Source organism: Haliotis rufescens, unplaced genomic scaffold (genome assembly GCF_023055435.1).
Source record: "Haliotis rufescens isolate VD_foot unplaced genomic scaffold, xgHalRufe1.0.p SCAF_2, whole genome shotgun sequence".
In the NCBI taxonomy this organism is placed as follows: Eukaryota; Metazoa; Mollusca; class Gastropoda; order Lepetellida; family Haliotidae; genus Haliotis; species Haliotis rufescens.
This window is the reverse complement of record NW_025963890.1, coordinates 72,603,403-72,624,008: the sequence shown is the minus strand read 5'-3', so window position 1 is coordinate 72,624,008 and position 20,606 is coordinate 72,603,403. Positions and strand designations below refer to the sequence as shown.

Genomic DNA, 20,606 nt, shown 5'->3' with positions numbered 1-20,606 from the left:
AATAAATAGCGAAACTTTGAAGTTGTGGGATATTGTGATGGACACCAGTTCATGTCAAACACTGTCCAGTGTAACACTGATTTCAATAGATAAATTTACTATGAACGTCTTGCGAGTGAGTGAGTATGGTTTTACGGCGCCAGAAATGGGCTTCACACATTGTAACCATGTCAGGAATCGAACCCTGCTCTTCGGCGGATGGCGAATGCTTTAACTACAAGGCTACCGACCCCCACCTGAATGTCTTGTAGATGTACATTTAGTCCGATCTGCTTAATAACCATTAACCATTGTGAACTACGACCAGATGCTAATCCACAGATGAGCTTGCTGTGTTAATCCTTTTTGTATGGTAGCATACAGTTACTCTCAGCAATCCTGGCAAACTCCTGGCAAACTCAACAACTCTCATTCTCTGTTGTTAGGGATGTTCATATCAAGGTCATTTGACTTAACCTTCAAAAGCAATGGTTCAGACAACTGCAGTATGGTCACACCGTCACCTTAGATAAGGTTAGGCCAAGTGCCACAGAAAAATACTGGAATTATATTTTTGCCTCATGTTGTGAAAAAAAAATAACCACTGGATATCAAAAGGTCCCCCTACCAAAAGAAACCCACGCAGGATACGCCTTTGGTGGTACACCTCTTGGTGGAGATGTTTCGGAGCTCAGAAACGAAAGGGTGTTTAAAATATCCACAACAAGATAACAGCACAGTCTGTATTATGTACATCATGTATTATGAGTTAGAGAAATCACATTTGATGGTCTGAATACTTTGCTCACTCGTACAAAGAATTTGGAAGGCTCAACACTGATTGGCTGATTAGAAAGTTGACTTGACATGTTCTCCTACGGAACTGCACTCAGATCTTCATGCAGATAGGTATCATATCAGAGTAAAATTTTAATGAGAGCCCCCACCAACACAATAACCACTTTCCTAAAATCTTGTTGATAAACCATGCAATAAGCAATGCTTACATAATGGGCTCTTCTTCAATAAACAATACTCTCCTTGACTCAAAAAATACCTTTTTCTTTTCGGGAGATGAAAGCAGCTGACAGTATGTTACTATTGACTGGGCAACACCTCCATAAAACCCCCACCAATCCCTATTTTCTCGAAAACCAAGACAACAAAGAGCACGATGCATGCGTGATGCAAGAGAACCAACAGAAATCAATGAATCCCTTCTACCTAGCTGTTAGTATTGATGTACAATTATCTCTCCTCCACATTTCCATATGTGTAATATCATGCTCAGTATACCCCAACAATCCCACAGCATTGATCGCAGCCATGCTGTCGTGAGTCGCTATACATACACATTGTCACATCCATATTGTCAACAGACCCGGCTCACGATGCAGCTCCTGCAGTCATCCATCATCCCTAATGACATTATGCTGCAAAATGACAGCCGACTGAGGAATGGTGGGTCACTGAATACTCGGATCTTACTATCCAGCAAGTCATGTCTCAACATGATTACCATGCTCAAAATTGATCGTTTATTATTTCATGAAGATCATGCCGAGTTAAGAATGATCAACCTTTGTACTGTAAACACAACAGACAAGCTTATCCATTCAATTTGTTAGCTTGGTAAATCATTGCAGGGAACTTCTCCTTCACCTGAGTTGCCATGGAAACGTATTGGCAGGTGTATCATCTCCGGATGTACCTTGTGTGCAAGGAAGTATTTTCTCATGCAAACCCATGCTATGGCTTCCGATGCCATTCTGCTGACAATCCTACACCACCTGGATGTGGAGTCTCACAATATAGCACAGCCATGACGATACGAGTTGTGGGACTTGGTGAATAGCATTATTGAACACTGGACTGAACAAATTAATTATTTGTTTTGGGGGGATTTGTAACTGGTGGCATTTTTTATTCAAAACTAAGTAAATCATAAAAAAATATATAGAAAAAGCTGCTGTTTCTCTCAACAGTAAGTTGACAAGACATTTACCAACATTAGGAATTTTCTTTCTGTTTTTTAAAAGATACTAGAATCTGATTGAGGATTCTGTTATGCCATGGAGGTATTTTGTAGCTTAATATGATAAGGTGTCATTATCAAATAACCATCATCATTCCTGACAACTTAACACAGGAAAAGGGAGTCGATGACCAAATGATCAATTGTTGTTGCCCTACGATTGTTCTGTACGACTAACTTGTTCGTTTGTTTGTTGTTTAACACCACTCTAGGCAATATTCCAGCTATATGATGGCGGTCTGTAAATAATAGAGTCTGGACCAGACAATCAAGCCAATATACTCAAAAAGGATACAATGACATGCATCCACCAAGTCAGTGAGTCTGACCACCCGATCCCATCATTCGCCTCTTACGACCATAGTCATCTCTTATCATGCTTATGACAAGCATAAGTTACTGAACAATTCTAACCCGGATCTTTACTGGTGTTGTACTAATGATTATTAATCACAATCACTTCCTAGTAGTGTGTATATGCCAAATTATTATGTCAGAGTAGCTGTTTTTAATCTGCTTCAAAGTGTGAAAATCATTATAGGAAGATTCTTTTTACAACAATTAATTGGGAATTCTTGGAATGATTATCATAATTATTGTAATGAAGATGATGATGATGATGATGATGATACTTGTGCAGGTAACTGACATAGCAGTGGAGCAAGAAGGGAAGGACCAATGCCACCACCACAACCATCTCAAACAGGCATAAGTACCTTATACTGTTCAAGAGTCTCTCCACAACACTCGACAGTAACCATGGTAACAGAACAGTTGGATAATCACATTCAACCAATTTCAACCACAAACATGAACATATACATCACAGACCCACTATTGATCAGCTTATCAACAAAACATCTTATCTTATCCCACTTACATGACCCACTCTAATTGTACACTTCCTCAAGCAAAATGGATTCAAGATAAATATTTATTTGAACATGCAAACATAGTTTCAAGAGCATTTATCGATAATCATTGTGAACATGTTTATATGCTGATATGTGCCAAGAATCAATAAAAGATCAACTGCAGATGACTATGGGATTAGCCTGTTTCATTGCAGTCTATACAATCTCTCTCAAGGACATTTTAAACTTTCATAGTCTCATCACCATATCGATACAGGAGGTAGTTCCAGGACAGGAACAATTATTGGATTACAAGTCAACCACAAAAACTAAACTCATTTATATTTAAACTCCCAATATTCCACACCATATGAACAATTACTAACCATGCTAACTGTAAATCTTGAAATTCTCTAAATTAATGTGACTGGTGACTGGTGACTGGTGACTGGTGACCCTCAGCCAAAAATGTGACTCAATATTAATGTGACATCCCCCCAAACAACCTAGGAATCTTGAGAGAGAGAAGATAACTTCTCGGAGGTTGTTTATTGACCAAGTTTGTTATCCCCTGTTCGAGTAAACGAGTAGAGGCTCTCTCGCCAACAGACAATTTTTAGACATAAATGCAAATAATTATTCATGCAAGCGAAATTCACTTGCATGTTTAGCATTAATTATGTTAATTTCACTGTCACATTAATTTCAAGACTTACAGTATCTAAATAACAAAAGGGACATGATACCACCTTTTTTAAAAAGTTTTTAACAAACTAGAAGTGCAATGAACTCAATAAAGAGGCAGTGTGACAGTGTAGACAACACAACAAGACGGCAAAAGGCACAGGCTACTTGACGAGACACCACTTCAACTGTATTTACCCAGTTTGGCTGAACCAAAGAGCATGGTGGAAAAGAAAGCAAACAAATTTGACAGTTAGCAATAGGACGTTCCATAATTAGGCTGCAGCAAATAAGTCAGGAGCCTAGTTCAGCAGCAAAAACATAAATCATAACCGACAAGAGAAGACAGTCGGCTGGAACTTTTAAATTAATGATCAGGAAAAAACAAGATATAAAACTGAGTGAAGAACTAAAACTGACAATTAAAAACTAACACAATCAGAAAACTGTCAAATATACAAAAAATTAAGGAACAATATCTCAATTTGGCACAGTCAGAACTGATTTAAGCAGACGGTGATGGTAATGGTGTTTTATGATACTGTTTTCTATGAAACAGTTGGGAATTATTAGAGTTTCTCTGTTCATGACCAAGGCGAAGGCCATTAGTTCAAAGGGACAAAGCTATAGCAGGGTTTTCTTGACACAGAATGCTGAGTTCTCATACCATTTCCTCATCATATATGCTGGATAATATATATCAGCTGTGATGCAATAAGACTCCAGCTGATAAAAATAAATAAAATAAAAAAGCCGGTATGCTGTACCAGAAACATGCTAACTTATAACATGAATGAAAATTATTCCTCTTTGCACATGTTGCACCTTCAGATATTATTATCTAGGGAAACACTAAGTTGCTTCTGAAATATTCCTCTGAAGCCAGACACGTTCAGTATTAGACACCAAGTCTAGACACACTAGTCTGTTAGTCACAGACTTCTAAGTGACAATCTACAGAGACTACTTTTGAGCTCCCCAAATATAGTTATGTTACATAAACTGGTCCGAAATGAGTTGTATACTATTTGTATAGGTGCAATGCCCCTGTACACAGTGCAACCAAGTTAGGGTTTGCCCATGTTTGCAACCATTAGTCTTGTCAGAGGGAATCCAGGATTCAAATCTAAGTGCCTTGGCAGGTAATTCGGGAACAAATATTTATTTTGCTCAAATTGGTCAGTGTCGGCTGTACAAAGCAGTACATTAGTTATTACTATATCACATTAGTTTGTAAATTTGCACAATCAATTTGGGAATGTTTACAGACATTTGCTGCAGACTTGGGTCCAAATTATCGAGCTCTGATCCGATTCAGTGACAACACTCCAGATAACAATATGATACTTTCAATATAGTTATAACAAGGCACCAAGTGAGCAGGGCTCACTAATACTCCCAACTTCGACCCTCAACACATTTGGTTCAAAACATGAAAAATGCAATATTTTACTTTGCAAGGCACCAAGTGAGCAGGGCTCACTAATACTCCCAACTTCGACCCTCAACACATTTGGTTCAAAACATGAAAAATGCAATATTTTACTTTGCACTGCACTTTTCCTAGTGGTATAGACTGTACCCCCAATTGGAAAAGAATCCAAGAAATAGTTTTTAAGTCATAGGTCACACAAATGTTATGGTAATTTTTTTTTTTAAATTCTAATTTCACAACATGAAAAATCATATTTTTTCAGAAAATGCACATATCAAAATCAAACTTTGCACTGCACCTCTCCTACTAGTGTAAAAAGTGTTCCTTAAATTTGAAAAGAATCCTTCAAGTAGTTCTCAAATTACAGGTAGCACAGGTGTTTAAGGAAAACATGAAAAATACCTGTATTTTTTTCAGAGATACAAATAATGAAATCAAACTTCACTTTGCACCCTCCTATTGGTATAGAAATTGTTCAAGTTTGAAAAGAATCTTTTCAGAAGTTTTCAAGTTATAGGTCACAAAAAAAATATCCTCAGAAGGACGGACGGAATTCTTTGATATAACAATATACCCCTCCCCTTTTAGGTTGAGGGAATAAATAACCCTAGAGAGTGAGAAAGAATATCTTGTTATTTTGAAGCATCTTATTGCCAAGAACATCAAGAAATCTTCTTCTCCAATGTTACTACACACCAGCAGGCTAACCTTGATTAAACAACAACCTCACTATCCCCTCACAGTCCCAATATGTCATGTAACAATGATTCAGACAATTTATTCAATTATTCAGTGAGGTTTTTCTCCATTCAGTTACGAGAAATGCATGGAACAGCCTGTCACTATAGCCTTGTTTTGGAAGGGTCATCTCCGTCTTCTCTTATCACACTACCTGAGCGCAGAATTCTCACTCATGAGCTTCAAACAAAAGCCAACAAATTGACTTTTCTGAAAAGATTTTGCTAGATCTACATTCAAAATAACAGCCTAAAAAAGCAACCCTCAATAAACAAAAGGTAAATACAGGGAATCAGGAGACTGTTCCAAACATATTACTTGAATAAGAAGATTTCATCAGTATAAGAATGGGAAGGAAGGAGTAACAAAGTTGGGTTTAAAGCCGTTCTTTATTACCGTATTCGACGTAATAAGCGTCCCGCTCTAATAAGCACCCACAGCGATATTTGCTATTTTATTGGCTAGTGAACAATCCCAATTAACATCCTTACGATTGATCAATATACACTAGACTTTTTTATTCGTGTATAATATGCACTCATGTGTCACCCTTAATTACAGGAAATTAAATTCTGGAAAAATATATCTGTCGTGACCACAGACTTTTCTTCTGTATCATTTCAGGCTATAAGCATAAACCACGAAATTTACAATCTTTCAACTCTTTCACCAAAATTATATTCTAATAAGAGCCCCCTATTTCTAATTTTGAGAGCACCTTGGGCACTTATTATGTCGAATACATTAACACTATTCCAGTTATATTGCACCTTGGCTGCTTGATGTTGGAGGAAAGACTAAAGTGATGCATGTTTAACACTTTGGTGAAACCCACAAGCTTGTGTAAGGTGCTGACAAACCTAGACACATAACTGAGGCAAACTGGGATTCGAACCAACGAATCATCAGTTTCTGGCGTGCTCAAGGTAGGCAACTCTGCACAGCAAATTCAGGCACCTCGGACGACTGGGCCATCAACGCCACCCAGGGAAGAAATCCAAGTTCACAGTTCTATATATTACACAATGAGAACAGTACAATTTGATTGGTGGCTTTTCCCATTGTATCGTTTGAACCAGAATGAAAACAAAGCTATGGGGGCGAGTGGGTCAAGGGTATTTATCATAATCAAAGAGACACATGGTACCCTGGATCAAAGAGGATGTAACAGCTACTTACAGAAAGGGACATATGGTACCCTGGATCAAAGAGGATGTAACAGCTACTTACAGAAAGGGGCATATGGTACCCTGGATCAATGAGGATGTAACAGCTACTTACAGAAGCCTGACATCTCAGGTTGCACGGCCCTCAGTGTGAACGTCGTTCCTTTAGGGATCTCTTTCAGCATCTTGGCGACTTCGTAATGTCGGCATCCCACAAGACTCTTGCCATCAAGCTTCTCGATATGATCTCCTACAGTGATCAGTGGCACACGGTCCATGATGCTCCCCTCCTTGATCCGCTTAATGAACGCGTAGCCAGCACCGTTATCCGTAATAGTCAGTCCAAGGGCATCCTCAGATTTTGTGACATCCATTTCTTTTGGCCGACCTTTTATGTGGGCAAATATGAAGTCATCTAGGCCAATTTGCCCTCCTAATAACTTTGTCATATCTATCTTGTGTGTATTTAATGTGCAGAATAAAATCTGAAAAATACAAAATAAAGAATTATGTTAAAAGGAAATAAAACAACAAAATTTGGTATGTCTACAAGCTGGCCTCATAATGGTTTAGTGCAGAGTGAGTGCTGGGCTCAAGAGGCATGTTATGATTGAGTCATTTTATATTTATAGTTTTCTTGGGTTCTGTTGGGTGATTAAAAAACAATAATAACCAATTATAGAAAATATTTTGCTTCAAATGCTGTTTCAGGAGACAATATGTGCATTATTCACTGCAGCAGAGTTCTAGTATTTCACTCATATAATTATATTAGACATCTGAGGTAATAATGTATGAAGGTGTCTGGTAATTATGTATACAGGTGTGGGATAATCATGGGAACAGATGACGCAGCTGTAGGCTTAACCGATCAATATCAAAGAGCAGTCACAGAAACATATACTGACAAGTTGGATGATAACTGATGATAAATACAGTTTATGCTCCAACCATCTGATAAAGATTCATCCTCAGGGGAGATAACACAGCTTGCAAGGGGAGATAACTGAACATGCAAGAGCATGATGTAACACTTGGTTTGTCCCCAGATGATCAGGTGATAACAAAATGGTGACTCAATGGTTTTCGTTTCCAGCAGTTTAATGTCCTTGTGCTGTCTAGTTGTTCTGAATGCTTGAAACGATTACCAAATGCGAGTGTTAATGCATGGTAATGTCAATATTCACTTGACTTAGTGAACATGGTCCATCCAATATACTATCTTAACGTAACATGTCTTGTGTCAAATACCCACTATTTAGAAGAAGCTACAGCCTTACTGTAGTCTCAATCATGTACGAAGTGAGCTGCAAACAAATTATTGGTGTGTGTTCAGTGTCAAAATTGATCTATGTCACGAGAACTGCAAATAAGGAAGATCAAGTGTCACCTTCACCTATATTCTTGTTATGGGAAGATACAACGATGCATACGGGAGGTGGATCGCGATTTCTTATTTTTCAAGACACGTATCAATTACAGTAGCACACTAAGGTTAAAAAAGTGATAAATACCTTAAATGTTTGCTTTAATAAGTGTTACACTGAACTCTAATTAGGACTGAAAATTTGCAGTGAAAACATGATTATTTTCATCCATTGTGCCATACATGACACTCCCAACTGTAAATTGTCAGTGTGCATAAAAAATGGCTTAGGGACCACAGATGAGAGCACATGCAAGTATGATGATACATATCTGATCAGGAGCAAGGTATCGTGATACGTATTGGGTCGCACAGTTGGTGTATCGTCCCACCCTACTATCTCCATGGATTGTTCACAGCTACTTATCACTCACATACATGTAACTATTTTCTGCAAATAATAACTGACTTCTACTGATGACATTGAGGAACGACATGTTGCCTCAATTGTTACTAGATTGTGGGAGGTCAGCCCAAAGTGATGCTGGTCTCAGATGGTTACAACTTCGGTGAAAAGCATCAGAATGTGCCGACAGCCATAATGATCATAGGATTCTGACATGACAAGGGGACACAACTCTGCACAGAGAATTGTATCACCTTCAATGCCTCAAACTTTGTAACAAGTCAACATCAATAAATCCTAACTTTTAGTGAAGGAAAGCGATCAACGTCAAGGCTGTCTGGTCCTGAGTGGCATAAGGGTTAAATCTTTAAATTGTTCACACTCAAGGATAATTTAATTCCTTGTGCTTAAACACCATCCAGTTTCCTCCCAATGCCCCATCAACATCTAGTCCAGAGATAAAAATATCCACTGACACAATGGGAATCAAGGAAGGGAACCCTATCAGAGCAAGACACATGTAATTGATCTCATCACTTGTGAGGCAAACACCAGATGGATGGGGCAGAATAGACAAAAGATGTATTTTCTCTGGTAATATATACATGCTGAGAGCTACAGTGTATGAATAGCTTCCAAAGTTTGCTGGCCTGGATGACTCGTTGACAAAAAATGTTGCAAGTCCTCGTCATATTTTACTAGCCCTAATTTAAGGCTACAGACCACCTATTTGTTTTAACCTAAATGTATCGTGTGTTTTGAGATCATTATGCTAAACAAAGGTGAAGCAGTTTGACTGCTTGGTACTATATGTTTGCCTGATGTTTGTGGTGTGTCTTAGACTTTCACACGCATCGCTAATGATGCATGTACATATATATCAGTCATCATCAGTGTACAGGAAAAACCTAGTTTACTACTTCGCACGGGTTTCCGATAAACTGCAAATGAAAACAAAGTGAGAACAGATTTGGACATTAATTGATGCCTTAACTGACGGTGATTTGTAGAAATATGTTTTGACAAGTATTTTCAACTGGACATTCAGGCCACCTTTAAGGAAATGTTACTAGTCCAACTTAAAAGTCACTGGCATTGGACTAGCAGGCAGGCAGCTATTTTAATTGCTGGCTAGAGGGTAGGTAGACAGGAGGAACATTCACAATTTATGATAGATGTGTAAATGTTGCATAAAGCTCCAGTCAGTATAATCCAGCTGTATCATTGTGGCCTGTAAATAAGTGGGACCAGGCAAACCAGAGATTGAAAACATGAGCACCGATCCATGATGTCAGAGCATCATGACCAATACACAGTGCTAGCCCACTGAGATACCATGCCGCAGTATATATGGCTACCCTCATAACTCTGACACAGTATACTGACTCCGAGCCAACCAGTCCTTGTTTTATCCCCCTTAACGCCAACAGGCAGGGTAACAAGTACCAGCATTTAACGTCTTTTGGTATGGGGCGCCGGGGATCAAACCACCGACCCGCTCACCAGACAGACACACTAGCCACTGCATCATGGAGGCAGCACACATAGAACAGAACATGAAATATGTCTTCAAATATACCACATTGTGGGAAGGCAAACAGTGCTTGTGTGTTGGCGCTGATCCTCAGCTGTCACTCAGTGTTACTGTTAGTCATATCACACTAAACATCAAGCCTCACACAATCAACACACTACACAACACACACTCAACAAAGCCTCCTTCATCATTGTCACCAACTTCCTCATTCCACGAGACAAGCCACAGCCTGACCCACAAAGCACTGAAGAACAAGGACCATGTTAAACTTGAGAGTTACCATTGTGGCACGGGATAATAGCGTCACTATGTTCAGTCAAGGAATATGTAAAGTAATAATAATAAGTCAAATGTTAATAATTTATTGTAAACATTCACACAAGGTCTTAGTTCAAGCTCTTTATTACTGTTGTAGAGTGGCAGGGAACAGCATAGGCTGACATTAAGTCCCAGAAACTAAGTTAAAAACAATTTCTATAAAAGATGAAATAAAGTCAAAATGGAGCCCAGAACAATGCTGATTTTCAGGAGCTTCAGTTGATGCAATCTAGACTTGTGAAATCATTCTAGACTTTTGGATTCCCTTTCATTTTGGTCTTTAGGGTCTGGGAGACAGACGAGGAAGAGCAAGGTAGCTAGCTATTCAACATCCTGGTCCGTGGCCCCAGTGGCAATAACTAGTTTATTTGATAGCCTGTATCTCTTCAATCAACATTCGATCAAACTAGAGTCCAGCTTCTGGCAGTCGTCTGGGCCTCAACATAACCTGATTAGATATTCTAGTGGTTGTTTTTTTTTAGTTTGTTTGGGGGGTTATCTCAATGCAAGGGTTGTGGTGTAAAGTGAGGGGTAGGTGGTGGTGTGGTGTGGTGTGGTGTGGTGTGGTGGGTATGACATTTTACTTAAAGTACTGGGGGGTAATTTGGCTCAGTTTTTGCATAAAAAACAATTTGTTCAAAGAAAGTTTTCAAAAAATGTTCTGAAAACCTGTAAGGGAACACAAGAATACACATGAATAATATCCACTGTCAGCAAGGGAACCGTGACCAGCAATATCAAATACTGGGAACAAAGCTGTTTCAGTTAGTATATATCTGTGACATTTAATGACAAAGTTTCCACATTCTTTCTCTACCTATTTACTAAAGTATGTGCCTGTATCCCTTTGGGGTTAGAAAGAATTCATGATAGCTGCTGCTGTATTTCCCCATCAGTATGTATCACTGATCTTCAGTTAGTAATTGTATTTGTTAAGAAATGGACTGACCCAGTCAGGAATGATGAAAGTTCATCTTCACCTCCGATGAGACATGAGACAGCCCAGAACCTGTGAAGGTCACCCAGGTATTTGTGAAGGTCAACCAAGCGGTTCCTCGTCCGACACCCACATGAGAAATGGGGCCGAGAGCATCTCTCATCAGGACCTGGCTGAATGCCTACACTGAAGTCACATCCCTTGTTGATCAGGCCAAATTGTGGGCAGTGGTTGGGCCTTATTGGTCACGACCCGCAACAGTTGACTCTGACATGACAAACACACTAACACCCTGTCTTCTCTCACGATTATGTTGACAGTCACCAACACAGTCCACAGGCACTCACAGGGCAAACAGTAGTTTCCAATCTGTGTGACCTCAATATACGGCACCATACAACTATCTTTTGATATGAATACAGGCATATTTCACATAACACTGAGGACCAAAGCATTTCAGATTAGTTCATTTTCTTGGACATTGACTCATTTTATTCCAAAATGACCAAAATATTCTATTCAAATTTGGACATGATGTTAGGAAAATGTCCTATCAAATGACAACACAAATCATAACAATGTCGTATTCCATTTGTCTTTGCAAAATCACATTATATTTTAACTTGGAATGAAGCTGTTAATGTGTCAGTTGCCTAGCCATATTGAATACTATTTGTTTGACAACATCTCCAAGCAACCAGTCACGTTCAGTTCCCACCTGGATATCACAATCAAAAGTGGTATGATATAATCTGACAGTACGCTACATTATCAGCTTTTTGACACTTTGTTTTAATTTAATTTTTTCTGCCAAGGCTTTGGATATATATCTGAACACTGTTGGCGCTTACTGGAATAAACACTTGTACTGAACACTGTTGGCGCTTACTGGAATAAACACTTGTACTGCAGTGAATTCTCAGTTGCCAAGGAATCAAGTTAAATAAAAGAAAAGATGGGACTTCTATACAATTTACTGACCTGTGTGGGGTCACTGTTATGGGGTCACTGTTATGGGGTTATTGCTACAAAAATGAAAGCTCCAGTTGCTGTCAATGCTAAGGAGTCCAAGCACAAAATACTGTCAAATCAACTGACATCTCTTTCCCTATTGATAGACACTGCTGGCCCAATGGTCTAAGTTACAACAGAGTTGTCTCCCTTGCCCATGACAGGATCTGCTCTCTTTGGTTTGAATATCAACTCTGACAGAATTTGACCCCTTTGACTGACAGCCTTAGTCTTAATTGTTTTCGTACGTATAGGGAGGTGACAGATGTGTTGAATTACATAAACTGTACTAAATCTATCTTGTTGAATTAATACAAATAGTCATAAATTACATCTGTGCATGAATAAATATAAACATGACCAATTGAACTTTCTTTTTTTGATTGTTTATCACCTTATCAAAGTTGTATAACCTGATAACATTACTTGCTTTGTCAGAAGTCCAAAGTATCACTGTGAATTGCACAAAAAAACCACTATTATTACACTACATATTAAGGTTATGCTAGTACAGGTTTCACATTACTGCAACATGTGTACCACATAGTACAGAACAAGTTATACCACATAGTACAGAACAAGTTAAAACCACATAGGACAGAACAGGTTATACCACATAGTACAGAACAAGTTATACCACATAGTACAGAACAAGTTATACCACATAGGACAGAACAAATTATACCACATAGTAGAGGACAAGTTCTACCACATTGTACAGAACAAGTTATACCACATAGGACAGAACAAGTTATACCACATAGTACAGAACAAGTTATACCACATAGGACAGAACAAGTTATACCACATAGTACAGAACAAGTTATACCACATTGTACAGAACAAGTTATACTACATTGTACAGAATAACTTATACCACATAGTAGAGAACAAGTTATACCACATAGTACAGAACAAGTTATACCACATTGTACAGAACAAGTTATACTACATTGTACAGAATAACTTATACCACATAGTAGAGAACAAGTTATACCACATAGTACAGAACAAGTTATACCACATAGTAGAGAACAAGTTATACCACATAGTACAGAACAAGTTATACCACATTGTACAGAACAAGTTATACTACATTGTACAGAATAACTTATACCACATAGTAGAGAATAAGTTATACCACATAGTACAGAACAAGTTATACCACATAGTACAGAACAAGTTATACCACATAGTACAAAACAAGTTATACCACGTAGTACAGAACACATTAACTATCTTAATACATATTGATTAATGAAGCCATGGCCTCCCTCCTCCGACTAATCCTGAAAGCCGCGAGGCTACAATCATGGTTAAGAGTGTTATTGTTTGGGAGATGTTGTTTCATCCAGACCATTAAATGCGTGATTACTGATGAACAGATGAGGATTTGTGGGCATATAACAAAAATATATATATATAAAGCTGGCAAGAACCTTTTTACGCAAGAGCTATTTTGAAAAGACTTTTTAAAATGTTTTAACTGTGTTCCAAGGTGTATAAAACCCATGCACAAGGGATCATAACAATACAGGGATATATCTAGACCTGCTAGAGGCCGATATTTGGCCCCAAACCTGCAGCAAAGGTCAGTAAATAGTCCCAAATTGATGGTACAACTTTCCCAATTCATGTTACATAGTAATAACAAAAGAAGAAGTAACTTGAATTTCACTAACAATCTTTCCCAAATTAGCTTGGAATTCTGGAAACATCCCTGTGATAATCCATCAACTAGCAAGGGAATAATACCAACATACTGCAACTGGCACACAGGTAAATTATACCAATATATGCTGCAACTAGTACACAGGTAAATTATATGCTGTGACCAGTATACAGGTAAATTATACCAACATAAGCTGTAACCAATACACAGGTAAATTATACCAATGTATGCTCCAAATGGGAGAAGGGTATTGACCTTCTTTCAAGGGCGACATATAAAGCGAGCTGTGGTATCTGAAGCAATAATATACATAGCTCAGTATACATCCACAATAATGACAGAGCAGTTCCCTGTTGGTGAAAGTGAAATGAAACTTTATCAGCACTTATTATAACCAGACTATTGTGTCAGTGATAAAATATGTGGTGTGACAGGCCTTGGGGAATGTGTCAATTCAAGGGCAAATACCCCAAAATCATAGAAACAGTCACAACATAATAATACCTGTGTTGGTTGGCATATTTCTGAAATAACAGAAACAAATGTTTAACACGGATGACTTGTTTAGAACTGATGTTGGTTGCTCTGTTTCTCTAATTTGTAGACCAAAACAGCTATTGCAACTGAGGAAACAACCAATTCTTTTCCAAATGTAACATAAAACTTTCTTGACAGCTGATGTGATGAAATCAGCAGGTCACAAGCAAAACACTGGGATTATAAATCAGGACACATGAAACAGAAGTATCCTTTTTATTTGACCTCTTAGTGACACTGTTCATGAGTGCTGGATAGTGCCTGGCAAGGGGAGAGCAGTGTATGGCAGGCCTGTACCATGTCCAGCAGCTGCTGACACTTGCTACTGCCTGGAGTTCAACACTGTCATCTGGCCTACAATTGTGACCAACCATGAGATAAGGGGCCTTATGGGTAAAAAAATCACAGTTTGACTTTTCATTATATTTCAAAACTACAGCATCTTCGGAACACAAAAATACAATTCATAAGCTTCAATTCATATTTATTACAGAGTTACATGACATCACACATGGGGACTGTCACTGAAGTAAGTTGATGTCCACTATCTTTATGACGTCACAGAACAATTGTTTCCTAGCACCCATGAGCTCCCATTTCTCCAGGTGGGTCACCATTGCTTTACAGATGAACTCTGTTTCATACTGACTCGAACTGGCCAGTGCTTGTTTTTCTCCTTAATGCCGAGCTCCAGGCAGAGAACAACTTTAAGCAGTCACCACGGTCACTGTATTGGATATAAATGGTCTGACAGACAAGAAAGGTTTGAATAATTACCCAACACACATGATATGCTGGAAGCTATTTCTGAATGCCATATACCTCTGACTTCAAGGAAGTTGTCGTTTGTGTTTACCGTATTCGACATAATAATCGCCCCACTCTAATAAGCGCCCATGGTGACTTTTGCTAAGATATTGGCTACTGAACAATCCCAATTAGCACCCCTTCCGATTGATCTATGTACACAAGACTTATTTATTCACGTATAATACACACTCATGTGTTATATGCACCCTCAATTATGGGCAATTAAATTATGGAAAAATATATCTGTTGTACATAAATATTTCAGCATAAATAACGATATTTATCTTTCAGCTGTTTTTTCCCACCAAATTAATATTCTAATAAAAGCCCCTTATTTCTAATTTTGAGAGCGCCCTGGGCGCTTATTACGTCGAATACGGTATATCTTTACATTGCTGTCAGTATTTCCAGATATATCAGTGTAAATGAGTATTGTTTGACGTCACTTTTAGCAATATTCCAGCAATATCATGCCACTGCCCCTGACATATCAGAGCAGCCTGTAAATAATCAAGCCTGGTCCACTTAATCCAGTAGTCAATGCAGTGAGTGAATGAGGTTTACCAATCATGGCAGGGACACAAGAAATGAGCTTCACATGTTGTAGCAAGTGGGAATTGAACCCAGCATATAGTGTGATCAGCAAACACTTTAGCCTACCCAACATCCCCTGGTCAATATAATATCATCACAAGCCATTGGGTTTACAATGACAGTCTTGTAGATGTTGATGATGTTGGAGACGTAACAAGTGCTTCTAGATGACTCAGTTTTGCACTTGAATAAGAGCCTACCAAGTCACCTGACCAACATCCAATAGTTTCCCCTTTAACCCATGACAATGGTACTGAAACACATCCCAGAGATCCCCAACCCTGCTTCTATCAAGTCTATATTAAACGCACAACCAATAATCTATATTAGGTCAGATCACAACATGTACCTTAACTTCTGCCCTAATCATCCACCTGGTCCATCACATGCTCTTATCTTCCCAAACAGGTGATTACTAATTACTAAACCTCCAACCCTGACAGGTGACTACCCAGTACAGTACTCGTTAACAGTCCAGGATTCACTTCTGTGTTGCTTGTGTTATAAAATGGCCATTATGACCACCACAATTACTCCTGCCCATTGTTGCAGGGTACGCCTCTAATTGTACACTTATACACTCCAACCACAGGATTCCATTTGGAAGGCAATAAGAATAACAACTCCACACAAAGACCGACACAACAGTCACCTTTAGGATTGGAGTGAGTGAATATAGTTTTATGCCAATTTTAGCAAAATATTAGGCGGGAGACACCATAAATGGAAAACCCACATCCATAGGATTGGAAATAAACTCACCAGGGCCCCCTTGCACAAAACGATCTTAGCGCTAAGACTTTGTAAGCCTATGTTAAAGTATGGGAGTTAAGATCATCTTAGTGCTAAGATCACTTTGTGCAAGTGGGCCCTGGAAGACAAAGTCCCATTCATGGATATCAGCTTCTTCATTCTTTCAGAGCCACATTTTGGTACAGATGCTGAAACCTGTATCAAGCAAGTGGTAACTAGCATCTGTACCCCTCCCCAAGGCCATGCTTGCCATAACAGGCGACCAGTGTCTGCTCTGGCTTAAATTTTCTTGGGGTCACTTGGACCCCTTCATCATAAAATTAGGGGTCCCAAACAAAAATGGAGGGGTCCAATTTATAGCATTATAACATAACATTAACAACAGAACACAGTGGTTGTGAAAAATAAGAAATCTTTTCGCAACTGCAAAATATCAACAAACAGGCAAAGTGAGAGAAAGGTTCACATCAGGGCACATCCTGCTCTCATAACCAAGAGGTTTACATCAAGGGACAAACAATTTCTTAAAAGGGACATTTGATATTAATGAATTATATTATAACACAAAATTATCCATGTTAATATCTAACTTTGTATATGAAAAGGCAGTACACGGGTCAGCCATTGGTAAGGGGTCATTGTGACAGACATTTGTGAATGTTTTTACCGAGATCTACCAATGATTTGAAGTTATGGATTCAGTTAAGTTCAATGGCTGTTCTGATGCTACTGTACTGAGTATTGAGTTCATGTTGTAACTGTGACAATGATCAATGAGTCATAAAATATAATTGGCATATCGAACGTTTCTTTAGTAAGAGTATGTTCAGGATCCAGCATTTCCTTGATAAATCTAGTCAACATGTTTCAGGTGCTATAAATGTTTAAACATGTCAGTTACACCAATAACGGTCCAGGCAAAATGTGTTTTGCAATTCTTAAAATAACTCACAAGAGATTGAATTATTATCAGCTTGATAAGTCTGTTGTAGAATAACTAAATATTCAGAGTAAAAACAATGCTTACATCATTGTACATTCAAGTGTTCGCATTCATTCTTTATCATATACAGTATCGCGGTATTGATAAATCTCGTAATCCACACAACCTGTCGACTGTTTACTTATGCAAATCTAAGCACGATATATTTCATCGCATGATCGAATACAGGATTCGTTGCGGTATGTCACGGCTACTTGTACACACGTTAACTTTTTTTATGACAGTTCCTGGGATGTTTTTGATGTGGAATTACCCCTTCCTCCATTCAAAATTGATTAGAAAAAGAACCCATTTGTTCAAACGAAGTCCCTTGACCAAACCTCGGTGGTATGCAAAATTCAAAACAGGAAGTGATATACCATATAATCCACACAGCCTTACTTACTGCGGTAAGATTGACCAATGACAGGTACTTTGTTTACCGAACTCGGTAAAGAAAATCAGCATCAATCAATCCAATGAACAAAAAACATTTTGTGAATCACATATTTAATAAGTTTGTAAGCGTGCCCCACTACGATCCATTATAAATTAACTACCGCGATAACATAGCGTATCATCCTACACGGTCGCTCGATTTTGCGGGTCACTGTTACCACGTTCTGAAGTATACCCTTGATGTGCCTGGCTATTTTTAGTTTGACACAAGGTCAGGATATTTTCGACCAATCAGCAAGCTAAATTAATTACGACTACATGTATATCCGACTTGCTTAATATGTGGCACCTGATTGGCTGAAGCAAAGCTACGGACCATACCGAAAATTAATACATGCAAAACCGACAATAGATATAGGTCAAGAAACCGGTTTGGGTATTTGTCATAAAAAGGGAGAGAATAATGAAACTGGTTTGGTTTAGCAAACGGAAGTGTTAATCAACATGCTTCGCCGTCTTGTTTGGCAACAAATACCTTTACGCAAAGACGTATGTCTTTGATTTACGATAACAGTGTCAATTCGATATGAAATTAATATAGCCCCAGTCACTGTGTCCACGAGACCCACACATGTTACACAGGTGCGTACAAACTTATTTTTGTGCGTCCAAGACGCAAAAACGCGCTCTTCAGCCAACACTGCAGGCGACTATGCTTGTCGTAAGAGGCGACTTACGGGATTGGGTGGTCAGGCTTGCTGACTTGGTTGATTCCAATTGCGTGGATTGATGCTCATGATATTAATTACTGGATTGTCTGGTCAAAAATAGATTATTTACAGACTGCTGTCATATAGCTGGAATATTGCTGAGTGCAACTTAAAACAACAAACCACCCAACCAACTACGAGGCAAGGAAGCTAACTAACTGACTACAAAAGTTATATTTTGGCCGGATTAAGGAGTCTATGCATAGTCAAATCAAAAACATATAACGGAATCACAATTCAGTTCATAAACTGCCATGCAGATTTCGGTTGATTGCAGGACTTGCAACGCATGTGTACCAACAACTTAGCGTCAACAGATATTTTCCCATTTTTTTCATGTATTTAACAAGGTGCTCACATGATTTGATGCACATTGCAAAGTAAGACCAGTTTTATTGCCAAATTGATCTTGATTATCGATCAGATCATCTTCACTGGGCGAGGCCATTTTATTTACAGCAAATGCAAGTGATATAAGAGGTGGAATCTGATTGAGTGACATAGAAGGGACATAACTCATAACAGCCACTGGTGGTGCTAGGATCAAGCCCAGAAATTCAGCTGAGTTTGGCAAGGGTGGTTACTGGACTTTTACAGCCAGTTAACTCCCTTGCCTCAGGAAGATGCATCTGTATCTAAACATAAAGCATGAAAGAAGTTGAGTTCCATCAATTAACTCTGTCTTCCTTGATACCACAGAAGCAATGTCAGTCAGAGTGATATTGATTTGCTGTGTTTGTGTGAAGCCATAAAAATTGAAAAACAATCTTCTACAGGTGACCCTTGCCATAATCCCGGCAACTGAAGTCAGATTTGAGCATCAGTCAAAATACATGCATCAACTTGGAAGAAGGTCAAAGTTGTGGCCATGTGTCATACGCAGCATCTTCCAGTTCCACTTTGTATCATTTCACATCTTCGCCACTACATCTCCCTCCAACAGAAATATCAGCCTTTTTGAGTGATATGTTTGGAAAAGAGAACATGTACCATCATTCTTCTGAGTTAGAAGTAAAGCTAGGTCCTTTATATACCAAGCTAACTCAATACTATCACGTGTTTAAATATTTCATGTTCTGACAAGTAAACATGGTAATCATTTAATGCCTACTCATCTTACAATACTAAACTATACCAGGTGAGGCGAAATGGGGTTCAACGTTGCGTACAAGACTATTGCAGTTGTATAGCGATGTGCATGTACGTGTACGTGTGCGTGTATGTGTGGCCGCTTGTACTAGTCCCGACTAATGCCGATTTAATAGTGCAAGCCGCCACTGAAATACTATGTCACAGTTTAACCTGAATACCCCTCAGACACAGAATACTGACTCCGAGCTGACCAGTTCTTGTTTCAGCCCCTTTGTGCCAAGTGTCAGGTAGGGTAACAACAAGTACCATATTTTAACGTCTCTTGGTATGGGGTTTGAACTTTAGACCTTTCGCTCTCTGGGCGAAGGCTTTACCTGTGACTAGATCCTGGGAACGGTTCCTAAACTATACCAGGAATTGAACCAACTCCTACTTATAAATAAAGAATGAACAGGTGAGGGTGGGGGAAGCAAGGGTGCCCACAAACAATCCAAAAGAAAGAACTATTAAACCTGACCAACAAGATTGGAT

The 20,606-nt window shown here is 38.7% G+C and overlaps 1 protein-coding gene across 1 annotated transcript in view; it reads right to left on the bottom strand.

Annotated features, from left to right (window-relative positions):
* Positions 1–20,606, bottom strand: part of LOC124133206 (PDZ domain-containing protein GIPC1-like) — a 47,467-nt gene that overhangs the window by 16,791 nt on the left and 10,070 nt on the right. The window contains exon 2 of the mRNA XM_046497498.2: positions 7,007–7,376. Within this exon, the coding sequence (XP_046353454.1) occupies positions 7,007–7,376 (370 nt within the window). The remainder of the gene's footprint in view (positions 1–7,006; positions 7,377–20,606) is intronic.